At 45.8% G+C, this 20723-nt stretch overlaps 1 protein-coding gene across 1 annotated transcript in view; it reads left to right on the plus strand.

The window, feature by feature from the left end:
* Positions 1-409: 409 nt before the first annotated feature.
* PID1 (phosphotyrosine interaction domain containing 1) overlaps positions 410-20723 on the plus strand; it is a 56894-nt gene continuing 36580 nt past the window's right edge. Inside the window, exon 1 of the mRNA XM_066598181.1 lies at positions 410-541. Coding sequence (XP_066454278.1) covers positions 512-541 — 30 coding nt within the window. The 5' untranslated portion in view covers positions 410-511. The remainder of the gene's footprint in view (positions 542-20723) is intronic.

The raw sequence follows: 20723 nt of genomic DNA on the forward strand, positions 1-20723 counted from the left end.
ATGTCTCTGCAGTGGAGGGCAGCCATCTGATTGGTTGTCATTAGGATGGCTCCTCCCCCCTCGTTACATTCCCTGCACACTGGCGCTCCGCAGGCGTCACGCTAGACTGACGCATCCCGCATCGTCGGCGGCACATAGTTGGTTAATTACGTTGCCAAGGTTATCAATGAGGGCGGGATATATTCATAACAGCCACTCCCATCGTCTCGGGGGCGGGGACACTACGATACTCCGCCCATTTGGTGACAGCAGCGACCGTCCTGAAGATTCCGAGGATAACTCGTAGCGGCTGTGTCAAGAAGAAGTGGGCGGGGATTGTAGGATGACGCGTCATGGCTAGGCGTGGTTTTAGAGAGATGATAGAGGAATGAGTGTGGTCTTCTGGTACCGGGGTGGGGACCTGGGCGGGGTTTCCTAGGATAACGGGGAGGAGCGCTGTAGTGTGGGGAGCTCCGGCCTTGGGGTACGCAGTTTGCAGACCAGCAGAGCTTGTACCTGGAGAAGAGGGGACATGTGGCAGCCGGCGAGCGAGAGACTGCAGGTGAGATGTGGGGGCCGTGACTGGGGCGCTGTGCCTGAGGCGGTGCGGTCAGTGAGGGGCCCGGGCAGAGGGGCAGCTGGCAGTGCTGGGAGCGTGAGTGATGCGGGACTGAGAGTGCAGGAATGTGACTGCTAATGACTGCAGGGCAGAGACTGGGCATAAGAAGGGCACTAGATGTGCTGGGCACAGGGGTGCAGGAGCGGCACAATGGAGATGGGGGAAGGGTGCGATGGAAAAGGGTACTAGGACTGTTATATGGTGGAGGTGTGGATGGCAGCTGGGCATATAGATGCCAAGAAGAAGGGCACTATAAGTGCTAGGCATATACATGAGTAATAGAAGGGTGCTACAAGTGCTACACATAGTGATGGGTAGAAGAAAGGTGTTACAAGTGATGGGCATAGTGATGGGTAGAAGAAAGGTGTTACAAGTGATGGGCATAGTGATGGGTAGAAGAAGGGTGCTACAAGTGATGGGCATAGAGAAGGGTAGAAGAAGGGTGCTACAAGTGATGGGCATAGAGAAGGGTAGAAGAAGGGTGCTACAAGTGATGGGCATAGAGAAGGGTAGAAGAAGGGTGCTACAAGTGATGGGCATAGAGAAGGGTAGAAGAAGGGTGCTACAAGTGATGGGCATAGAGAAGGGTAGAAGAAGGGTGCTGTTTGGTAGAAGAAGGGTGCTACAAGTGTTGGGAATAGAGATGTGAAGAAGGGTGCTGCACATAAAGATGGGTAGAAGAAAGGCGCTGATGGGTAGAAGAAGGGTGCTACAAGTGCTGGGCATAGAGATGGGTAGAAGAAGGGCTCTACAAGTGCTGCGCTTAGAGATGGGTAGAAGAAAGGGGCTATAAGTGCTGGGCATAAAGATGGGAGAAGAAGGGCTCTATAAGTGCTGCACTTAGAGATGGGTAGAAGAAAGGGGCTACAAGTGCTGGGCATAGAGAAGGGTAGAAGAAGGGCTCTGCAAGTGCTGGGCATAGAGAAGGGTAGAAGAAGGGCTCTGCAAGTGCTGGGCATAGAGAAGGGTAGAAGAAGGGCTCTGCAAGTGCTGGGCATAGAGAAGGGTAGAAGAAGGGCTCTGCAAGTCCTGGGCATAGAGAAGGGTAGAAGAAGGGCTCTGCAAGTCCTGGGCATAGAGAAGGGTAGAAGAAGGGCTCTGCAAGTCCTGGGCATAGAGAAGGGTAGAAGAAGGGCTCTGCTAGTCCTGGGCATAGAGAAGGGTAGAAGAAGGGCTCTGCTAGTCCTGGGCATAGAGAAGGGTAGAAGAAGGGCTCTGCTAGTCCTGGGCATAGAGAAGGGTAGAAGAAGGGCTCTGCTAGTCCTGGGCATAGAGAAGGGTAGAAGAAGGGCTCTGCTAGTCCTGGGCATAGAGAAGGGTAGAAGAAGGGCTCTGCTAGTCCTGGGCATAGAGAAGGGTAGAAGAAGGGCTCTGCTAGTCCTGGGCATAGAGAAGGGTAGAAGAAGGGCTCTGCAAGTCCTGGGCATAGAGAAGGGTAGAAGAAGGGCTCTGCAAGTCCTGGGCATAGAGAAGGGTAGAAGAAGGGCTCTGCAAGTCCTGGGCATAGAGAAGGGTAGAAGAAGGGCTCTACAAGTGCTGGGCATATATAAGGGTAAAAGAAGAGCTCTACAAGTGCTGGGCATATATAAGGGTAAAAGAAGAGCTCTACAAGTGCTGGGCATAAATAAGGGTAAAAGAAGAGCTCTACAAGTGCTGGGCATATAAAAGTGTAAAAGAAGAGCTCTACAAGTGCTGGGCATAGAAAGGGGTAGAAGAAGGACGCTACAAGTGCTGGGCATAGAGTTGAGTAGAAGAAATGCTCTGCAAGTGCTTGGAATACAGATGGGTAGAAGAAGGGCGCTACAAGTGCCGGGCATAGAGTTGGGTAGAAGAAGGGCACTGGGTATGACTACAGGGGTGTGACATGTGAGTGCTTAGGTTGATATAGGTGTGTAATGCCCACTTTGTGCTGGGGGCAGTATACAGCTGCAGTGTCGTGTACGTCGTGGTATAAATCAGATGTCTGCTTGCAGTAGGGTTGGGGTTTGGTGCAGTGCATCTTACAGTAGAAGTGTTTCTCCGTGCACCGTTATCATCTCTTTGAGAGGGTCGGGTGTCTGATCTCTCATCTCCCCCTATGTATAGACCCCCAGGATTCAAGTGATTGGGGTCTCCTGCGATAACATAGAGGGGTGGGCTTCAAGCACTGAGTCACAGCAGTGAGGACTTTTGCAGTAGAATAACATTTGGATGGGTCTGTAATACGGTTGTGATTGTGCAAGAAGTTTACAGCCTGCTGTGTTATTGCCAGCACGTAACTGCTTGCTGGCTGTCTGGCAGTACTGGGCTTAACTGCTTGGTAGCTGTGATCATCTCCCTGTTGCATTAGTCTACACCCCCAATAATCAGTGTATTGGATATTGGTAATGTGCTGCAGTACACTGGAAGGTGAGACCTGATGGGGAGGCCGGGAGGGGACACACTTTGAAGAATATACTACAACTAAGAACAAGTTATCTCAATGGATCTGTAGATACATTGTGTTCAGAAGTCCTGTCTAGAGCTACAGGCTTGCCATCCTGGCAGTGCCCAGCTCCACTTCAGGGCAGCTTCATATGTATTTTTGGGTTATGCATTCACAGTGTTGTAAGTAATGTAACACTAAAATCTGGAAATGTGAACAAGTACAGAAACTGGTTACATGGTTGGTATTTCACTGCCGCCTCCACAAGATTGTGCGTACCATAACATATTTAAAGGGAATCTGTCACTGGGTGCAGGCTGCCCGAACCATGGGCAGCATGAACCCGGTACAGGTATGCCTATTTCCACCATGTATGTGTTAGTATAAAACACTGCAGCGTTTCGGAATAAAGACACTTTGAAGTTTTGCCTTGGAACAGAGCTCGGAGTCATAGAGGTGGGTCATGCCCGCTTCTCCTCGCCCGCAACATGTTGACTGACAGCTCTCTCCCTATGCACAAAAGGGAAGAAAGGTGACGGTCGACATGATGCAAGCGGGCATAGTCCAGCACGGTCTGCCTCTATGACTCTGAGCTCCTTTCCAAGACAAAACTTCAAAGTGTCTATCCAGTGGCAAACTATAGCTGTGTGTGTGAGACTATATAAACTTTCTCAGGCTGGGGAGAAGTCGTCCACCATCATGACTGTCTCATGTAACACAAATCGCGCTGCATACGAGTACTGGCGTAACTATAGGGGATGCGTTTGCACCCGGGCCCAGGAGCCTTAGGGGGCCCATAAGGCCTCTCTTCTCCATATAGGGAGCCCAGTACTATGAATAAAGTATTACAGTTGGGGGCCCTGTTACAGGTTTTGCATTGGGGCCCAGGAGCTTCAAGTTACCCCTCTGCATATGAGCGCTCGTTTACAATGTGATAGGTTCGATTTAACTGGGGACCGTACATCCTGTAGCATCATACCAGGCTGTAAAGGTTCCATTAGGTGACCACTGTTTGGCCGTAGGGGGCAGGAATAAATTCTTCAAGGGATATGCTGAGTAGGATAAAAAGTGTACTAATGGATAATGCACTCTTTGTTAAAAAAAATCCAGCCCCTAGGAGTTGTCGTTTGGCTGCAAGACTCGGCATACAGTTCCATCTCAGGTAGATATACACATGATTAGAGTTGTGGGATGATTAGATGAATGGTCTTGTCACCTGAGGCCCTAAAAGTGGTTCCACCTTTGGTCTATGAAAAGGCTCTCAGAGGCTCCTTGTGTGTAGTGACCTCTTGTTCCACTTGTGTAGAGCTTGTTGGCCACTAGACACAAATCTATGACACAACCAAAGATATTTCATTATTGGAATGCTGGAAGCTGGATGGTGATATTGATGAATTACCCCCCACCTGGGCCGTTCTGACCAGGCTGTTAGGAGGTGTTGGGACCAGTGGGTGTGTGAGGGCACACACACCTAGCAACCAGGCTCAGGACGCCCTTGACAGACCAGCAGTAGGTCTGATTATCCGACAAGCATGAACAGCTGGAACTGTTTTGTTGTCCGCCATCCAGAGACAGGTCAGGTATCGCCATTGTTAAAGGCTCTGTGTCTCTTAGAACCATTTCCGGGGACTTGGCTGAAGGGCATTTGGTCTCACGGTGCCCATTACATGTACTGCCTTTACAACCACCCACTGTAACCTCTGTTTGTAGTAGTGTGGTGAACAACTAAACTGGACTGCTACAGAGTGAAACCCGGTTGTCTTCAGCGATGAAGGTGTTATTGGCTCCTCCATTTGGTAGTCAGCTACCTGCATGGTGAGAGGAGGATGCATCTATTTGCACTCCACACCCAGTAAGTAACAGCCATTGTCTGTGATTGTTATGAATCCAGGTTTAGTTTGGGCACTGATGACGACTATGTTCGTGTCTAGAGACCTGGGGGTGAGTGCTTCAATCCTGCCTCAGGACATCCTGCAGCCACATGTGTTCCTCTCATGACGGCTTCCAAAAGGCATTTTCCAGCAGGACAATGCTCGGCCGCACACACAAGGGGGTCACAGGAATACCTCCTTAACATTGTCACACTTCCATGGCTGCCCGGTCACCAGATTTATCACCAATAGAACATGTATGGCACCATCTGGAGCCTGAAGCAATGATGAGACAGGAGGTGTGTCCTAGACCACTTCCATTTAGGGCACTGTAGCTAAACCATAGTCATCGGTCACAGCTCTGTCCTATAGTACTCAGCTAGAAAGCAGCCAAGAAAAAAGATCTGAGGAAAAATAATTAGCAGGTAATCATCCCCTGTAGGTACTGACTAACATATCAATTTTAAGCTCCTGACTGGAGGGTCACTTTAACATGAAGGATTACTTTAACATATGTAATAACCCAGTATGGCTTGTAAGGAATCAGCCTGATTCTCCAAACGATTTGTCCAGTTTGGGCAATTGCATCGAGATGTGTGGCTCCTCTTCATACCCTCTGATCACAAGGTGGTCTTGCAGTGGTGAGAGTCTCTGAGATCAGCTATTTTGTTTAAAATATTTTAGCAAAGGCCACTGCATTAAAGCAGTCTTGACTGATTGAGAATTGTTCTACTTACAGTAACTGAGAAAATTAAGGTGACCCAATTGTCACCCGTTAGGAAGGCTACAAGAATGATCGTGAGGGTCAGTCCTGTTGAGTTAAGGCAGGCTATTCTCATACCCATCTATTCGCTTAGTGTGATGTCCAAGTCTACAATGGACTAGACTCGAACAACACATAGGCCTACAATAGTCAATGAAGCTAGTCAGACATGATTTTCTTTTCACAAGGACCGCTCTATTTTGGTCCACTTTCACAGTCAAGAATTGGGCATGCAATGTTAAAGGGGTTGTCTGGTTATCGAACAGCAATCCCCCTATACCACAGACTGTGCTAAAATCACAAAATAACCAGTACCTACCCCTCAATTGCGGCCATGATCCAACACAGCCGTCCCGGCCATTTGTTATGACACATGGCATCAACGGAAGTTACCTGACCGCTGCAGCTTATCAGTGGCTGCAGCGTCACTGTTCTGAACTTATGATATCATGGCGCCCAGAATGTGAGTGCTGATGTCAGGAGAACGGGTGATGATGCTGAAGCTTTTGATTAGCTGCAGCAGTCAGGTGACTTCTGCTGATGTCATCTCCCACAATGTGTGATTGTTCTCAGTGCGAGAAACCAAGTAATGTTGTAGATATGATAGCTTTTAATGGCTAACAAAAATGCATGATGTTACAGCAAGCTTTCGGGGATATCTCGCCCCCTTCATCAGGCTAGTGAATGAAACTAGTTTGGATGGCACACAATTCTAGCATACATATGTAGAGGGGAGGAGAACACATTCCTCTTGATCTAAAAAAATGTTCACATAGAAATTTGGAACTGTTTTGCACTTAAAACAACAAACAAACAGAGCGGAGACGTACATCGTAAATCTGCCATAACCAACAGCGGAACTGCAGCGCTAGATTTCCGCAGCAGAGGTGGGGTAAGTACTAATCCTTTTGTTATTTTAGCACAGTTGGTAGTATAGGGGGATTGTTGTCCAGTAGGGCATTTGACCCTACAAAACACTTCTATTCTTTATCTTGTCCTTTTCCCAAGGAGAGCATAAATTTAAAGGGGTAGTCCAGGACTTTTCATATTGATGACGTATCCTCAGGATAGCACATCCATAGTTGATCAGCAGGGGTTTACCGCTCAGGATTGCTGCTGATCCCTGGGCCAGCTGTCAGTGTGGGCAGTGCTGGAAGCGGATAGCGCTGTCTGTATTGCAGCGACCCAGTTTGGAACTGCAGACACAGCTTTCATTGAATTCAATAGCAGCTGTGCCTGTAGTACTAAATGGATGGTTATAATGATGCCAGCGCTATCTGCTTCCAGCACTGCCCACACTGACAGCGGGCCTGAGAATCAGCTGATCAACGGGGATCTTGAGCGATATACCCCTGCTGATCAGCTCCTATCCTGTGGCTAAGTCATGGATAGGAAGAGTACCAAAAGTCCCAGGCTATCTTTGGGAAAAGGGCAAGAGAGAGAATAGAAGTTTTCATTGGAGGTACACCTTAAAAAACGTAATTGGGATGTAGAGGGCACCATACAGAAGTGCGTTGGCTGTAGCATTCTTACCCTTAGTATTAGTAGCCTCCTGTCCCGTATATGAGAGCCTTGGTGACCCTGCTTCTTCACTTTTTGAGCAGCACACAAAATATTATGTAAAGACCTCATTCGGCGAGCACTTTTATTAAAGTATTTATCTAATTGGAGGTGTACTCTGATAGAGGACATGGTCCTGTGGGCATTGGTGCCAACATGGCAGAACTCATGAAAGATCTCAGTTCTCTTCCCTGTTTCCAGTAATATGTTTTGATAAAGTGTTCATTTTCCTCCTAAATCTAGAGGTAATTCTAAACTAATTTCCCTGGGAGGCAGTGCAGTTCACAGGCTCGGTGGGGCGAGCTAACCTGTCATCCTTGTTTCTATGGAAATCCAGACATTGAACTGTTTGGTGTATTATTTTGGAACATATAAGCTTAGGAGAGATCACTCCGCATGCTAAATGTATCCACAGTGCAATATTGTACTGACATGCCGATATTTGTGGCCCAATGGCAGTTGCCTGCGTCTTCTGAGCCTTTAATAAAACTTGAAGTGATATTTTAGCGGCATAGTGGGGGTCCCGGTGGTCGGACCCACATTGTACCTGTCTGCTGACAAGTGATAAATGTTTATGGCTAGAATGCCCTTCTAATTGTTGCATTCTGAAAAGTTATGCACTTTTGTAATGTATCTTTTGTTTTAAAGGTCCCTTCCAACTCTTCCATTCTGTGACTGGTAACATTCATGTATTGGTGGAAAACTGGTTAAAATCCTAATTTTTTTCAAAACCATGAGTTTGCTACAATTGCATCCAGTCTAGACATTCCTTTCTAAGCTAAATACATCAGCAGCAGGAATTTCTCTTCTGTCATGATACGTTTGCTACAGTGTATCAGTCTGGAGGACATGCTGCTTAGCTCAAAGAGCATTGTTTACACTGGATACAGTGATATCCAACTATTCAGCTGTGAGCAGAATTAGGTCTGGATCTCTGTATGCAAGCAAGAACATTTCCCATTTCAGGGTGGCTTCACATCTGTGTTGGAACTTCTGGTCGGAGGTTCAATCTCAGATCCGGCACAAAATGCCAGAAGCAAAAACGTTGCATGCAGCTTTTTTTCTCTTAGCTAAAAGCTGAGCAGAAAGCGAATGGACCCCATTATAGTCAATGGGGTCCGATCATCGCTGTTCGGTTCTGTCCTGAGAGGGAGCCATTTGGCCGCAGGGATTCCCCTTGAAAGCTGAACCCTTGACGCACATGTGAAACCACCCTCGCTGATAGTAAGCTAATGTCTTGAATATGGTGAAGAATTAAAACATAAAGGGGGAAATTTAAATCCCCATAACCAGTTTTCTGGCGTTTAAACCACACAAAAAAAGTGTTGAACCCGAGCTGATCAGCTATTGATGACCTAGCCTGAGGATAGGCTATCAATAGTAAAGTGCCAGAAAACCCCTTTTAAAGATATTTGTCCCCTATATCCATAGGATATGGGATAAGTGTCTGATCACTGGGGATATGACTGCTGGAACCCCCAGTGATCTCGAGAGCGGTACACCTGAATGTCCCGAGTGAGTGGAGAGGTGGTGCGAACATTCAATTTACTTCTGTGGAACAGATCAGTACGCTCAGTTATCTCCCTCCATCCTAAAGGAGTGAATAGAGCTGTGGTCACACATGTACATTAGTGCTCCATTTACATGGGGAATTCGAGTGCATCGGTCTCAGCATCACTGGGAGCCCCAGCAATCAGACATTTATCTTCTATTCTGTGGGTAGGGGATACATGTCTTTAAAGGGACTGTCCTACGTTTAACTGTTTTGCTGCAGGAAGCAGACTGTGCAGTGGCCCACGTTGGTACTGCAGACCGTGTCTAATTCATTTTAATAGGAAAGCCTGTAGTACCAGCTGGGGCCACTGCACAATGTACGGAGCTGTCTGCTTCCTGCAGCAAAACAGCTAGAAGTGGAACCCCTTTAAATCTCATATAATACAACACCCTTTTAAGCGCAGACTGATTGCAGGTTGACTTCCTAGCAAACTACTTATTGCACATAACAAGCCTAGTAGAAACATGACTCTGCCTGGAACACAGTTGTGCCTCCAGATGTTCCTCTGTCTTTGGGAGAGAAGGATGACGTGACTGAGCAGTGCTGTAGTTCTGATGAGAGCTGCAGGCTCTTAGTGCCAGGATAATGGCTACTAGCAAAGAACATTCAATTATAATCCACTTATTTTGTAACTACACTTTAATTCTAAAATTGTATTTCTGCTTCAAGGGGGGTTACAATTGTAGGATCTTCGGACAAGCCAAGAGGTTACATCAAAGGGGTTCCAGAGTCTGGGCCCACCTACCAGGCCCTGTATGAAGGTTTCCCAGTACTTGGTAAACAACAAGAAACTTCCTGTTGTGATTGGCTTGGATGTGTAGATTTCTGGAATTTGGAAGCTGCATCACTACTGCATAGGAAAAACTGCAGAGTCCTGTAATAAACACATTTTGTTCTACAGTGGGTTATTTAGCATTTTTCCTTTTTTAGTGATACTCCGGCAGATATATGAAGCCAGTCGCACGACCCCCCTATCCTTACCAAAATTATAGCAATGCTTCTCTATTTTTCCCCTTGACACCCCTGTACCCTCGTTCAGCTTCAATCTGCCATCTTGATTGTATGGATAACTGCAGATAGCTCTAAAAACTAAATGTCCAAGGATTCTGTACCCAAGTGTTACATTGAAAGGTCAGATCACATCAAGAACAAAAGCTCTTCTAGATATGTAGATCATTCCAAATTGTAGGAAGCTGCTGGAGAGCCATAAATGCATTGTTAAGCACAGGAGAGGCTGCAAGCTGTGCCCTGCGCAGCAGCATGCATGTCACAGGCTTCATATAGATTGCAACCAACTGCAGGGAAGAGGAGAGAAGACTGGTTGGCAAGAAACCGGAAGGAGATTCAGTGACAAGAACAAACTATACAGGCTAAGAAGAGTTGTCATTGTTGGGCTGCCTTCACATCTGCGTTGGAACCTCTGCTCGGAGGTTGCGTCACAGTACACAATACCAGAAGAAATAGTGCTGCATGCAGTGCTTTTTCTTCTGGTAATATGCCGGCCAGCTAAGCAGAAACTGAACTGACCCCATTATAGTCAGTGGGGTCTGTTTAGTGCTGTTCAGTTGCATCATAAGACATATCTGTTTGGCCAGGGGATTCACCTTTCCTGTTTCCCGAACAGAGCAGAAAAACGGAATCCCCACAGCAGACATGAAAGCGGCCTTATGGCCCTTTTTGGACCAAACGAGACTCTCACGATTCTCGTTTGTCTGAGCGAACAAGTTGGTGGCGTCATCGCCAGATCGTTCATGCTCAGGCAACAGGTTTAGACCGCATGATTCTCCTTGAGAGTTGTTCTGTTCTCATTCCCTTATCGTTCAGTGTTTCACATTCCAACTTTAAACTGCCCGACAAGTTAACAAGCCTGCGCTGATTTTGATGCCACTGAATGACGAGTGAGAACCTCCCGATTTCCGCTTGTGGTTCAGTTGATGGTTCATGTTTAAACTTAACGATTACCATTCACTTTCATTGATTTGGACAATTTTGTGAACGAAGTGTTCCATCTAAATGCACTATTTCTCTGCATATTTCTAGATTGTTGCTATGCTGTACATATTTTGCTGACATGTTATTGTTCATTTGCTTAAAAAGTATAAAATTTAAGCCACTTTCTATATAGACTTTATTTTTTTTTAAATCCTTCCATTTTGCTGCACTGGAGACTGTGTAACTCCTTCTGAATCGGACATCAATCCAACACCCCACTGCTCCTGACTGTTGGCTCTTCCTGCTCTGCCCTTCGCATCTTTCTTTGTGAGGGCTCCTTTACATGGGCGCTGCAACTTTCAGCCACCTGCGTCGTGGCCGAAAATAGCATGAACAAGATGCAGCCTCGACCAAGTCACAGCTGCATCTCCCGTTTTAACGTATACGCTACTGGCCGGAATACCGTTGGCCAGTAAGGGGAGGGGACGGAACCGTCAGGAGCTTAGCAGAGCTAGTGTGCTAATCTCTCTTAAAGACCCCTTAGGAAGTAATAGAGAATCGCCCCAAAGATAGGACATGTAGCGATCTTTCAATCACTGCGAGAGAAAAATTGCCATTGTGAATAAACACATTGAAACTGTGAAAGGGAAAGAGGCGGTACACAGCTGATCAAAGAGTACAGGTGGAGGAAAGCAATAAGGTTTACAGGTGGGTCAATTGCACAGGCTTAGATGGGGAGAATGGGTGAAGCACATAGTCTTTATCAGTGTAGAAAGAGAAGAGAGCACCCTCTACAACTCTGCAGGCGAAGGGAGGGGTAAACGCACTCTGCAATATCATTGTCTGCCAGCATTAGGTATCGGGCTGTAGAAGAGAAAATCATTATAGCAATGAAGCTTTGCTTATTCTGTACATGAGAGCCAACATCATCCAGGACACACATTCTTCACATCCAGCATGTATTACTGGGAGGGACAAAAATGAGAAAAGAACAGGTGGCAAACCATATATCAGGGATTCTAATAATGAGGGAATGAAGAGTGTATGTTTGAAAAAAAGAAAAAGTGGAAGCTGTACGGGTGGCCATATTGGTTGTTGACCGGTTTTCCCAGCATCAGATAGAACTGGGAACATAAAAAATACATTGGAAACTTAACTGCTAATTAAAAAAAAAAAGTGGATATAGACGGTCTCTCCTGGTGCCGCTGACATGAGTTATTTTGTGGCCTGCACTCTTTGGCATGGCTGAAGGTAATCTCACCCATCAAGGGTGTCTCATTCCTGTCTCCCAGGATGAATACATTAGTTCATTGCACTCAGGTGGCTGCTTGTGCAATTTGGAAACTTGGATGGTCTGGTCGTTTTGCAGAAGGCTGTCCTGAGTGACACGTATTAGGAGGGTCCCGGGGGGACCAAGGGCTGCTTGTCCTGTTCATCTGGAGCCCCTGCTTCGTTCTCCCTCACTGGAAAATCTTCTCCAGATGGCGGGCCGAACGCGCTGCCAGATGAATTTACACAATCCCACAGACAGAATTTATTTGGCAGATCCCAGGCAGCTTTAAATCTCTTACTAAACTCCGGAGAACTGAAATAAAACATCTTACGAGGCCCAGCTCAAGTTATGGCGCTGCACGTTTTTACAGCATCACAGAGACTCGTATGCCGGACAGACGCCGCTACTGTGCTGCCGACCATTTTCTGGGCATTTCGTACAAAATCAGGGACCTGAGAGGCATATGGATTGACCCGAATGTCATGAGCGGAAGAGCTGGCGTCGCGAGGTTTCCTTTAAGGGTCTGTTTACACCAAACGGTTATGGTTTGAGTGAGCGAATGGCCGGAGTTCGCTGGTGTGGTCTGTTTATACAGGCGGATACATCAATGGCGCATTCAGTTGTTCTAATTCACTGTATGCTTCACTCGGGCATATTGTGTGCACAACATTTATGGGCGCAATGCGCAGAGAATAGAAGCCATTGATCTCAATGATTCGTTCTCATTTTTGTGTGTGTATTTCCCCAAAAAGGGACCCGCTCTCTTTTTCTCCGCACCAACAGTCCTCATAGATGTCTATGGGAGATGCACAGTTCCGTGAAAAAAAATCACATCTGGACCTCGTTAAGCTAAATGGCCCTTTAAATCTGGATGTGGGTGTGTACCGTGCGCATATGAACATGCCCTGATGCGCAAAAGCGTACAGTAAACTGCACAGATGCGCAAATCAACCTAGTTCATAGCACAAATACGTTGCGCTGAAGCGTGGACATTTGCGCATACGCCCGTCTCAAGGAGTCCTTAGTGAATTAGAACAATTGAACGAGCGCGATTTAAACTGAACGAGCCAACAATGAGTTTTAAGGTGCATTAAAGGGGTTGTCCCGCGAAACAAAGTTGGGGTATACACTTCTGTATGGCCCTATTAATGCACTTTGTAATATACATCGTGCATTAATTATGAGCCATACAGAAGTTATTCACTTACCTGTTCCGTTGCTAGCGTCCTCGTCTCCATGGTGCCGTCTAATTTCGCCGGATTAGACGCGCTTGCGCAGTCCGGTCTTCTTCCTTTCTGAATGGGGCCGCTCGTGCCGGAGAGCGGCTCCTCGTAGCTCCGCCCCGTCACGTGCCGATTCCAGCCAATCAGAAGGCTGGAATCGGCAATGGACCGCAAAGAAGACCTGCGGTCCACCGAGGGTGAAGATCCCGGCGGCCATCTTCACCAGCTAAGTAAGAAGTCACCGGAGCGCGGGGATTCAGGTAAGCACTATCCAGTTTTCTTTTTTAACCCCTGCATCGGGTTTGTCTCGCGCCGAATGGGGGGGCTATTGAAAAAAAAAACAACCCGTTTCGGCGCGGGACAACCCCTTTAAGGCGACCGTATATCGGCTGGGTTTTCACGCCCAGCCGATATACGGCGTCTCTCTCTGCAGGGGGAGGAGACTGGAAGAGTCGGGAGCAGTGCTCTGAGCTCCCGCCCCCTCTGCACTATTTGCAATGAGAGGAGGCGGAACAGGGGCGGGGCTAAGTTTTGAGAATTCGCTCCACCCCTGTCCCTCCTCTCCTCATTGAAAATAGTAGAGGGGGTGGGAGCTCAGAACACTGCTTCCAGCTCTTCCAGCCTCCTCCCCCTGCAGAGAGAGACGCCCTATATCGGCTGGGCGAGAAAACCCAGCCGATATACGGTTGTCTGAATGCACCCTTAATGCTGCATAAAATGAACAACAAACAATAAGTGAACAATTTATTGTTCGCTTGTTGGCAGCGTTTAGACCAGATGCTTCCAATAATTTGAATCACAATCGTTTTAGGCAAAAAGGCCTTAAGAAATCTGACCAGTTTGGACGCCGCGGTACATATGTGCTATCAATGGTGGCTGCTACAGATGAGCGAGTATACTCGCTAAGGTACATTACTCGATCGACTAGTGCCTTAGCCGAGTATCTCCCCGCTCGTCTCTAAAGATTCGGGGGCCGGCGGGGAGCCGGAGGGGAGAGTGGGGAGGAACGGAGGGGAGATCTCCCGCTGCTCCCCGCCGCAACTCACCTGTCACCCGCGTTGGCCCCCGAATCTTTAGACACGAGCGGGAGGATACTCGGCTAAGGCACTACTCACTAGAGCAATGTGCCTTAACGAGTATACTCACTCATCTCTAGTAGCTGCCATTCTTGGTCATGAATTGCTATTTTCTCTTATGACCTACCTTGACAGGATAGTTGACATTGAATATCGGATATAAAAGATGCAGCTCTGTCCAAATTTGGGGTCAATCCTGTGGTAAAAAAATGAAACAGAAGATTTGCGTATTCCAAATGTAATCCTACTTGGGCTCCTTTCACATCTGCATTTGGGCTCCGTTTCTCTGATCCGTGTTTTTTTTTTTTTCCTATTGAAATCGTTTATAGAAATAAAAAAAACGGAAATGTTTCCATTTGAATCGGTTCTGTTTGACTTTATTTTACTTGTTCTATTTCCCCTTCCAAAAAAAATATTGAAATCTAACAGAATGGAAGCAAAGTAAAGCCTTTGCGTTTGCTTGCTGTTTTTTTTTTTTTTTGTTTGTTTGTTTGAAACCCCATTGAAATCAGTGGGGAGATTTTTTATTTATTTTTTCCCCGTTTTTATATCCGTTTCTCTCCTCCAAAAATGGAGACGGTAACCCTGAATGGAGCCCTAAAGCGAGTGCGAAAGGGGCCTTACTCATGGCCATGACATGTATGTAGAAAAAAATTAATTCTAATTAACGTTCAATCTTTTTGTTTTTCCTATCAGAATTAGAGGCACCATAGCAGTTTGCCATGTAGACCGAAGCTGCTCATGCCAAGGTTAACGGCCCGAATTCTAGAGCTACCTTCACATGCCAACCAAGCATAGGGGGGAGCGGGGGCACAAATCTAAAAAGCCCCATAAACACTAGACAACAGTCGTCCGACCCCGACAGGACTAGATGAGCACCGCATGTGTATGGGGGGTCTCCCCACCTTCTACTGACAGATGAGGTTGAGGGAATGAAATATCGGTAGGTTGAAATGCAATGCCTTATCCTTTTGTTCCCCCTGGAGATACGCCGCCACTAAGGTAAAGCTATATCCAAACAATTATCATTTGAACGAGTTTATACAGGCAGATACATCGTTGACTCGTTCAAAGGAGAAATCGTTACATTCGCAGTGTAAGTGACCAACCGCTATTTAAGCGAACGACAAGCGAACGAGCCAACGATGGTTTTTATGCCTGCGTAAAACGAACTGCAAGCGAAATGCGAAAGAGTCTCAGTCGTTGGCTCGCGTTTAGAGCAAAACATTACCCTTCTCTTTCACTGAAATGAGTGATTACAGGCTACTGTCGGCCATATAAACATGGCAGCTGACAGAGTACTGAGTGAGAGGTCGCTAGCTAGTACTGACTCACTGAAACGGAATGACTAGAAAGCGACTTCTCGCACCGTATAAACAGTTCATCTATGAATGACTGCCTGTTTGCAGCGAATGGAGGCGGGTGAAAGGGAAAGATCTCCGCCTCTAGTCACTAAACGACTTTCGCTTCTGTGTGAAAGTGGAGGAGCGATAGTCGTAGCTTCTGAAACCACCCTTTTCTGAATGCTACTTTCTTCATTGTTCCCATGTAAAACAAATGAACAGTTGGTCAAACAGAATATTCATGTGTATGAGAGGTCGGGAGAAACGGCTATCGGCCCCACGACATTCATTCCACTGCTAGCGAGGGTGTGCGGGACCTCCAGGCCTTATACACATGGCTGTAAAAGAGCTGCTATATAAGTCTACGAGGTGATTACTGTAGCCCTATAGAGCCGGTCTTATATGCAGGCTTCTTCTGTTGAATTCTGTATCAATCTGGCCTCCACCCTATTTAAAATGTAGTACTGCCATATTGTGGTGGTGGTTTCTGTGGTGTACACACTGCAGCAAAAATGACCTGATAACTTTATTATATGTGGCGTTATGTAATGCCCCAATGTACTTACTGTACGTATAGCCCGAGGCCTAGTCCTTGTCACGTGACGCCAGCACTCTATCTGGACCCTCAGGGTGGTAAGCCGCAGAAATAACAGAGTCAAGTCCAGTAATAGTTTAGCAATCTGAGAGTGCGCAGATTTACTAACTTTGAAATTTTCAGTAACAACTTGAATACAGAGTTCTCAGTAAAAAGTGTTTGTAGTAGGTACACCAAGATGCAGCACTAAGCAGGAAATTTGAGTAACAACAAGAAGATGCAGTGGTAATGAATTGAAGATATAATCTCACTTCTATGCCCTCTCACTTCCTGTCCTGTACATTTCTTAGTAAGACAATTTCCTCACTAGTAGATTTGGATAAAAAATTGATTTGAATTTTAGTGAAGGATTATGAAGCAGAGGGACAAGTGACTGTGATGTTAATCCTGGTTTTGAGTTCACCGGGTAACTATGGCTCGCTGTTTGTAGAAGATGGACCTTAAAAAGGTTCTCCTTTTCCTCTGCTGCGGTGCCAAGGGAGTGGGTTTTCACCTCACTCAACCTTGTGTGACAAACATGCTGTAACTGACTCCTCCTCTCCGACAACTGAACTGCAACCTCTCCTCTCACACTTGGCTGAGTCTCCCTAACTGCTTACAGTCACTCCCATTTATCACCTCTCTTTCCTACCCGCACTTACTGGACTCCTCCCACTCTTGCATAGGGACTTGTATGTTTGCCTCCCGCCCTTGGGGCTATGCAGCAGTGAATTTAAACCTGAGTGTCAGCCAGTGGGAGATCAGCTGACATCAGTGTGCTGTTCGTGTTCTGTAAAACCCGCTGGGCCACTACAGTTACAATTAGTACAATGCTAAATCTCTATAGTTGGTTTGTTTGGGTTTTATTGCTGTACTTCTTTTGTTACGGTTATTGTTTTTGCAAGATGTCCTGTAGTATCTATTGGTACCATTTTGGATTACATATGAGTTTTTGATTGCTTTTTATTACATTTTTCTTGGAGACAGGGAGACCTTAAAAAATTTAGTTTTTCATGCTGTGGGTTTTTTTTCTGATAGCTTCAGTATGTCAGGTAAATAATCTGTTACTTTGATAGATCTGACTTTTACGGATGCAGCGATACCAAATTTTTTGTGGTTTTTTTTTTTTATTTTTAATGAAAAAATAGGTGGAAAAGGTTTTCTTTTTTTTTTTTTCCTTAAACTTTTTAGTTTTTTATTTTCGCAATAATTAATAAAACTTGTTTTACTTGTTTCCACATTTTTCTTTTTAATTCCCCATAGAGCACTTCAACTTGGTCTTGCTCCTGCAGTCTATTAAGCCATGCCACAGGCATGGCTTTATAGGCCCCCGGCTGCCAAAGCGCAGGGGAAGAGAACATATTGAACTCCTCACACTAATTGGCCTTTTCAATGACTGCGCGCATTGGTGTTTGCGACCAATTGCGCACGACTTGTGTGAGCAAAAAGTACATCAAAATGTACAGTTGCGCAAGCAAAAACGTAACACCCATTCCACAAAAATCCGTGCAGATACACTTGCGCTCCTGTGACTTCGACCATAAGGGGTTAAGTATTGGCAATGCCAGAAATTAATCCTTCATATCCTGCATCGTGCAATCACACATCTTTGGCCTGTGGTGTCAAAACATTTCCGGGTGTCTCCAATTTGAGAATACAGCATTTTTTCGCTACTCTTCCTTCACCAGACATATTCCGGAATGCTCTTTGACATGATTTACAAGAACCCGTTCTCCAGTATTCACGAACAATAAACACACGCTGTTCAACTGAGTACATGTTTGTGGCACAGAGAGTCAAACGCCTGTTTGGCGGTCGTGTCTTGACGTCATGGGTACATTCCACTTCACTGAGAGGTGTGATGGTTCGAAAGACATTGGGAAGATTTATGATGCTGTCTAAAACAAAAACAGTCATTGTTGCCCACAGCAACCAATCATAGTGCAGCTTTCATTCCTCATAGTGCTCTGGGAAAATAAAAGCTGCGCTGTGATTGGTTGTGGACAACAAAGACTGATTTTCTCTTACACCACTTTCACAAGAGTGTAATGCTGGGCTACTTTTCCATGGCTAACCCTGTAGATGCTCAAGCTATAGTAATAGTGCAGGTGATAGCGGTTTTAAAAACGACACACTGCGGTATATGTGGTATTTTTTGTATTCACTTTTGTGTTGCACTGCATTTTTAATGTAATTGTCTTGGCTTCTTCTATCATTATTTGGATGCCAAAATTGTTTCTTCGGTACTTACATCCCAGTATTTATAAGGACTGGGTTTTGTATTAGCAAACCGCTATCACCTGCACTATTACTATAAATTGAGTGCTATAAACCATAATGATTTCAATTTTGTGTGTTGTAGTAACTAATTAATGTGGCTCCTCCCCTTGTTCCTCATAAAATGTAGGGGACATTAGGACAGGTTTGAGATCGAGGTCGCCCTTATCAGGGCGGGCGCTCTGATTAGGCAGAAAAACGAGGGCGAATTTAAGGCCCTCACAATATTTTCCTTCTTTTTAACCCTATTCATTAAAGGTTAAGTTGTAAGATGATATGTGACATGGGTTCTTCATGCCGATTTTGGGCTCTATTTAATATGATCCTTGAGCTCATCTATGAATTGGGTATAAAATACTTCGGGATCTTATATTTCATACTTTAAAAAAAAAAAAAATTGAGTAAACTCTCTTAAAAGGTACAAAACATCTTTCTTGCTTGTTCTTACGAGAGAAGCTTTCCGTACTCGCGGTTTATGACGCGTTTTGTATATGTAACTAGATCTGATCACGAGTCTTATGAATAATTCATGGCTGCATTTTAAGCCGCCTCCATCCAGATCTCTTCCCCACTTCTGTTCTATGGAAGGAATGCAAGTCAACGTGGGAAGTCACTTTGATGTCTTCCAGCATCCCTGTGGGAGACAGGTTTCGCACAAGCCACTTGGCATTGCCACAAACGCTAGAGCCATGTGCAGCACTAATCATAGGGAGCATCCATGACCCATCTTTATTCTGGAGAATGGCTGGCGATGGTAAGGAGCTTCTGCTGCAGTTATCTGTAATTTGATCTCTAGAAGTCGTTTTTAGATCTAAAATTATGAGGATATTTAAGATTTGTTTCCCTTTCACATGCGGGTTTCTCCGATTTGTTTCCTTACCATGGCAAGGTTGTCTGTGCATTGGCAGGATTATTAAAGATAAGCACTCGCACTACGATTTTCTGCCTGCTGTTTGCTAACTTCCAACTTGCCTATATACCATTTGTATCCAGGGGGCTGCGTATGCAGCTCCACGCCAATTAAGTCTAGAACTTGATGAGATGGTTCTGGATTATTGCAGATCGCAATACGACTGTGATCATTTCTGCCCAAACTGTTCTTCTCCGGCGCTTTGGATGGATATATTTAAGCGGCTGCTAACTCTGTACTTGAATACAATTTCCTGTTTAGAATAGAGAGCTACGTAGGACAATAGAGGGGTTAAGGCTGCATTCATATGTCACTGATAGGCAACAGATTTCACACTTTTAGTTTGAATTCCATTGCAGGGGTGAGATCTGCAGCAAAGTCCCCCAAATTAAAATGGAGTGCGCACCATCACCCCGCACCTCTACTGAGCTCTCCTGCTGGTCTGGTGATGCCACTTCTGCATCACCTGACCAGCAGCGGCACTCAGTTGCGGTGTGGGGGAATGGTGTGCACTGAGTTTTTTTTGGACTGACCGCACACAGTATTCCTTGCTGAGAAGAAGCTTTAGCGTAGGCTGAAATCGACTGCATCCCCGCAGCTGATGCCGAGTCACAATCTGCACCAATAGATTTTGCTATGGTTTGTGATGCGGAAATGCTGCAGATTTTGCAGCTGAATTTTTCTGCATTTTCAGCACATGTGAACGCACCCTTAGATAGCAATGGCACTCAGACTAGTCCTCTCCTCTTCCTTAGGTAGCTAAAGGACTCAAACTAGTCATCTTGTGGCGCAGAGTGTTAAAGCAGCAGAATGCAGTCCTAAGCTCTCGTTCATGACCTGAAGGTTGCAGGTTCAGTCCCAGCATGGTTCAGGTAGCCGGCTCAAAGCTTCCATTCTTTTGAGGTCAGCAAAATGAGTACCTAGCTTGCTGTGGGGTAAAGATGACTGGGGAAGGCAATGGTAAACCACTCCGCAAAAACGGTCTGCCAAGAAAACATCACTATGTGACGTCACCCTAGGAATCGGTCACGACTCGGAGCTTGCACCATGGGACTTTACCTTTTTACCTTCCTTAGGTAGCATTGGCACTCATCTCCTCTTATAGGCCATCCGTGCTAAGGAACGATAAGTTGTGCATTCGCATACATTAGCTGGAGCACCAGATACAATCTGCTTAATTGTGCACTGTCTGTTTTATATGTGATTGGAGTATTTTTATGTAACTTGCCATGTGACTGGCACATTATTATGGAGCACAATGGTTTAGATCTTGCACTACTTTTTGGCTTACACTTCCTCGTAGGCACGGTAGTGGGGAACTGATGCAAAGTAGTTCCATTGTTTAGCTAATATATTGGCCTCAG

Source organism: Eleutherodactylus coqui, chromosome 1 (assembly GCF_035609145.1).
Source record: "Eleutherodactylus coqui strain aEleCoq1 chromosome 1, aEleCoq1.hap1, whole genome shotgun sequence".
Lineage (NCBI taxonomy): Eukaryota > Metazoa > Chordata > Amphibia > Anura > Eleutherodactylidae > Eleutherodactylus > Eleutherodactylus coqui.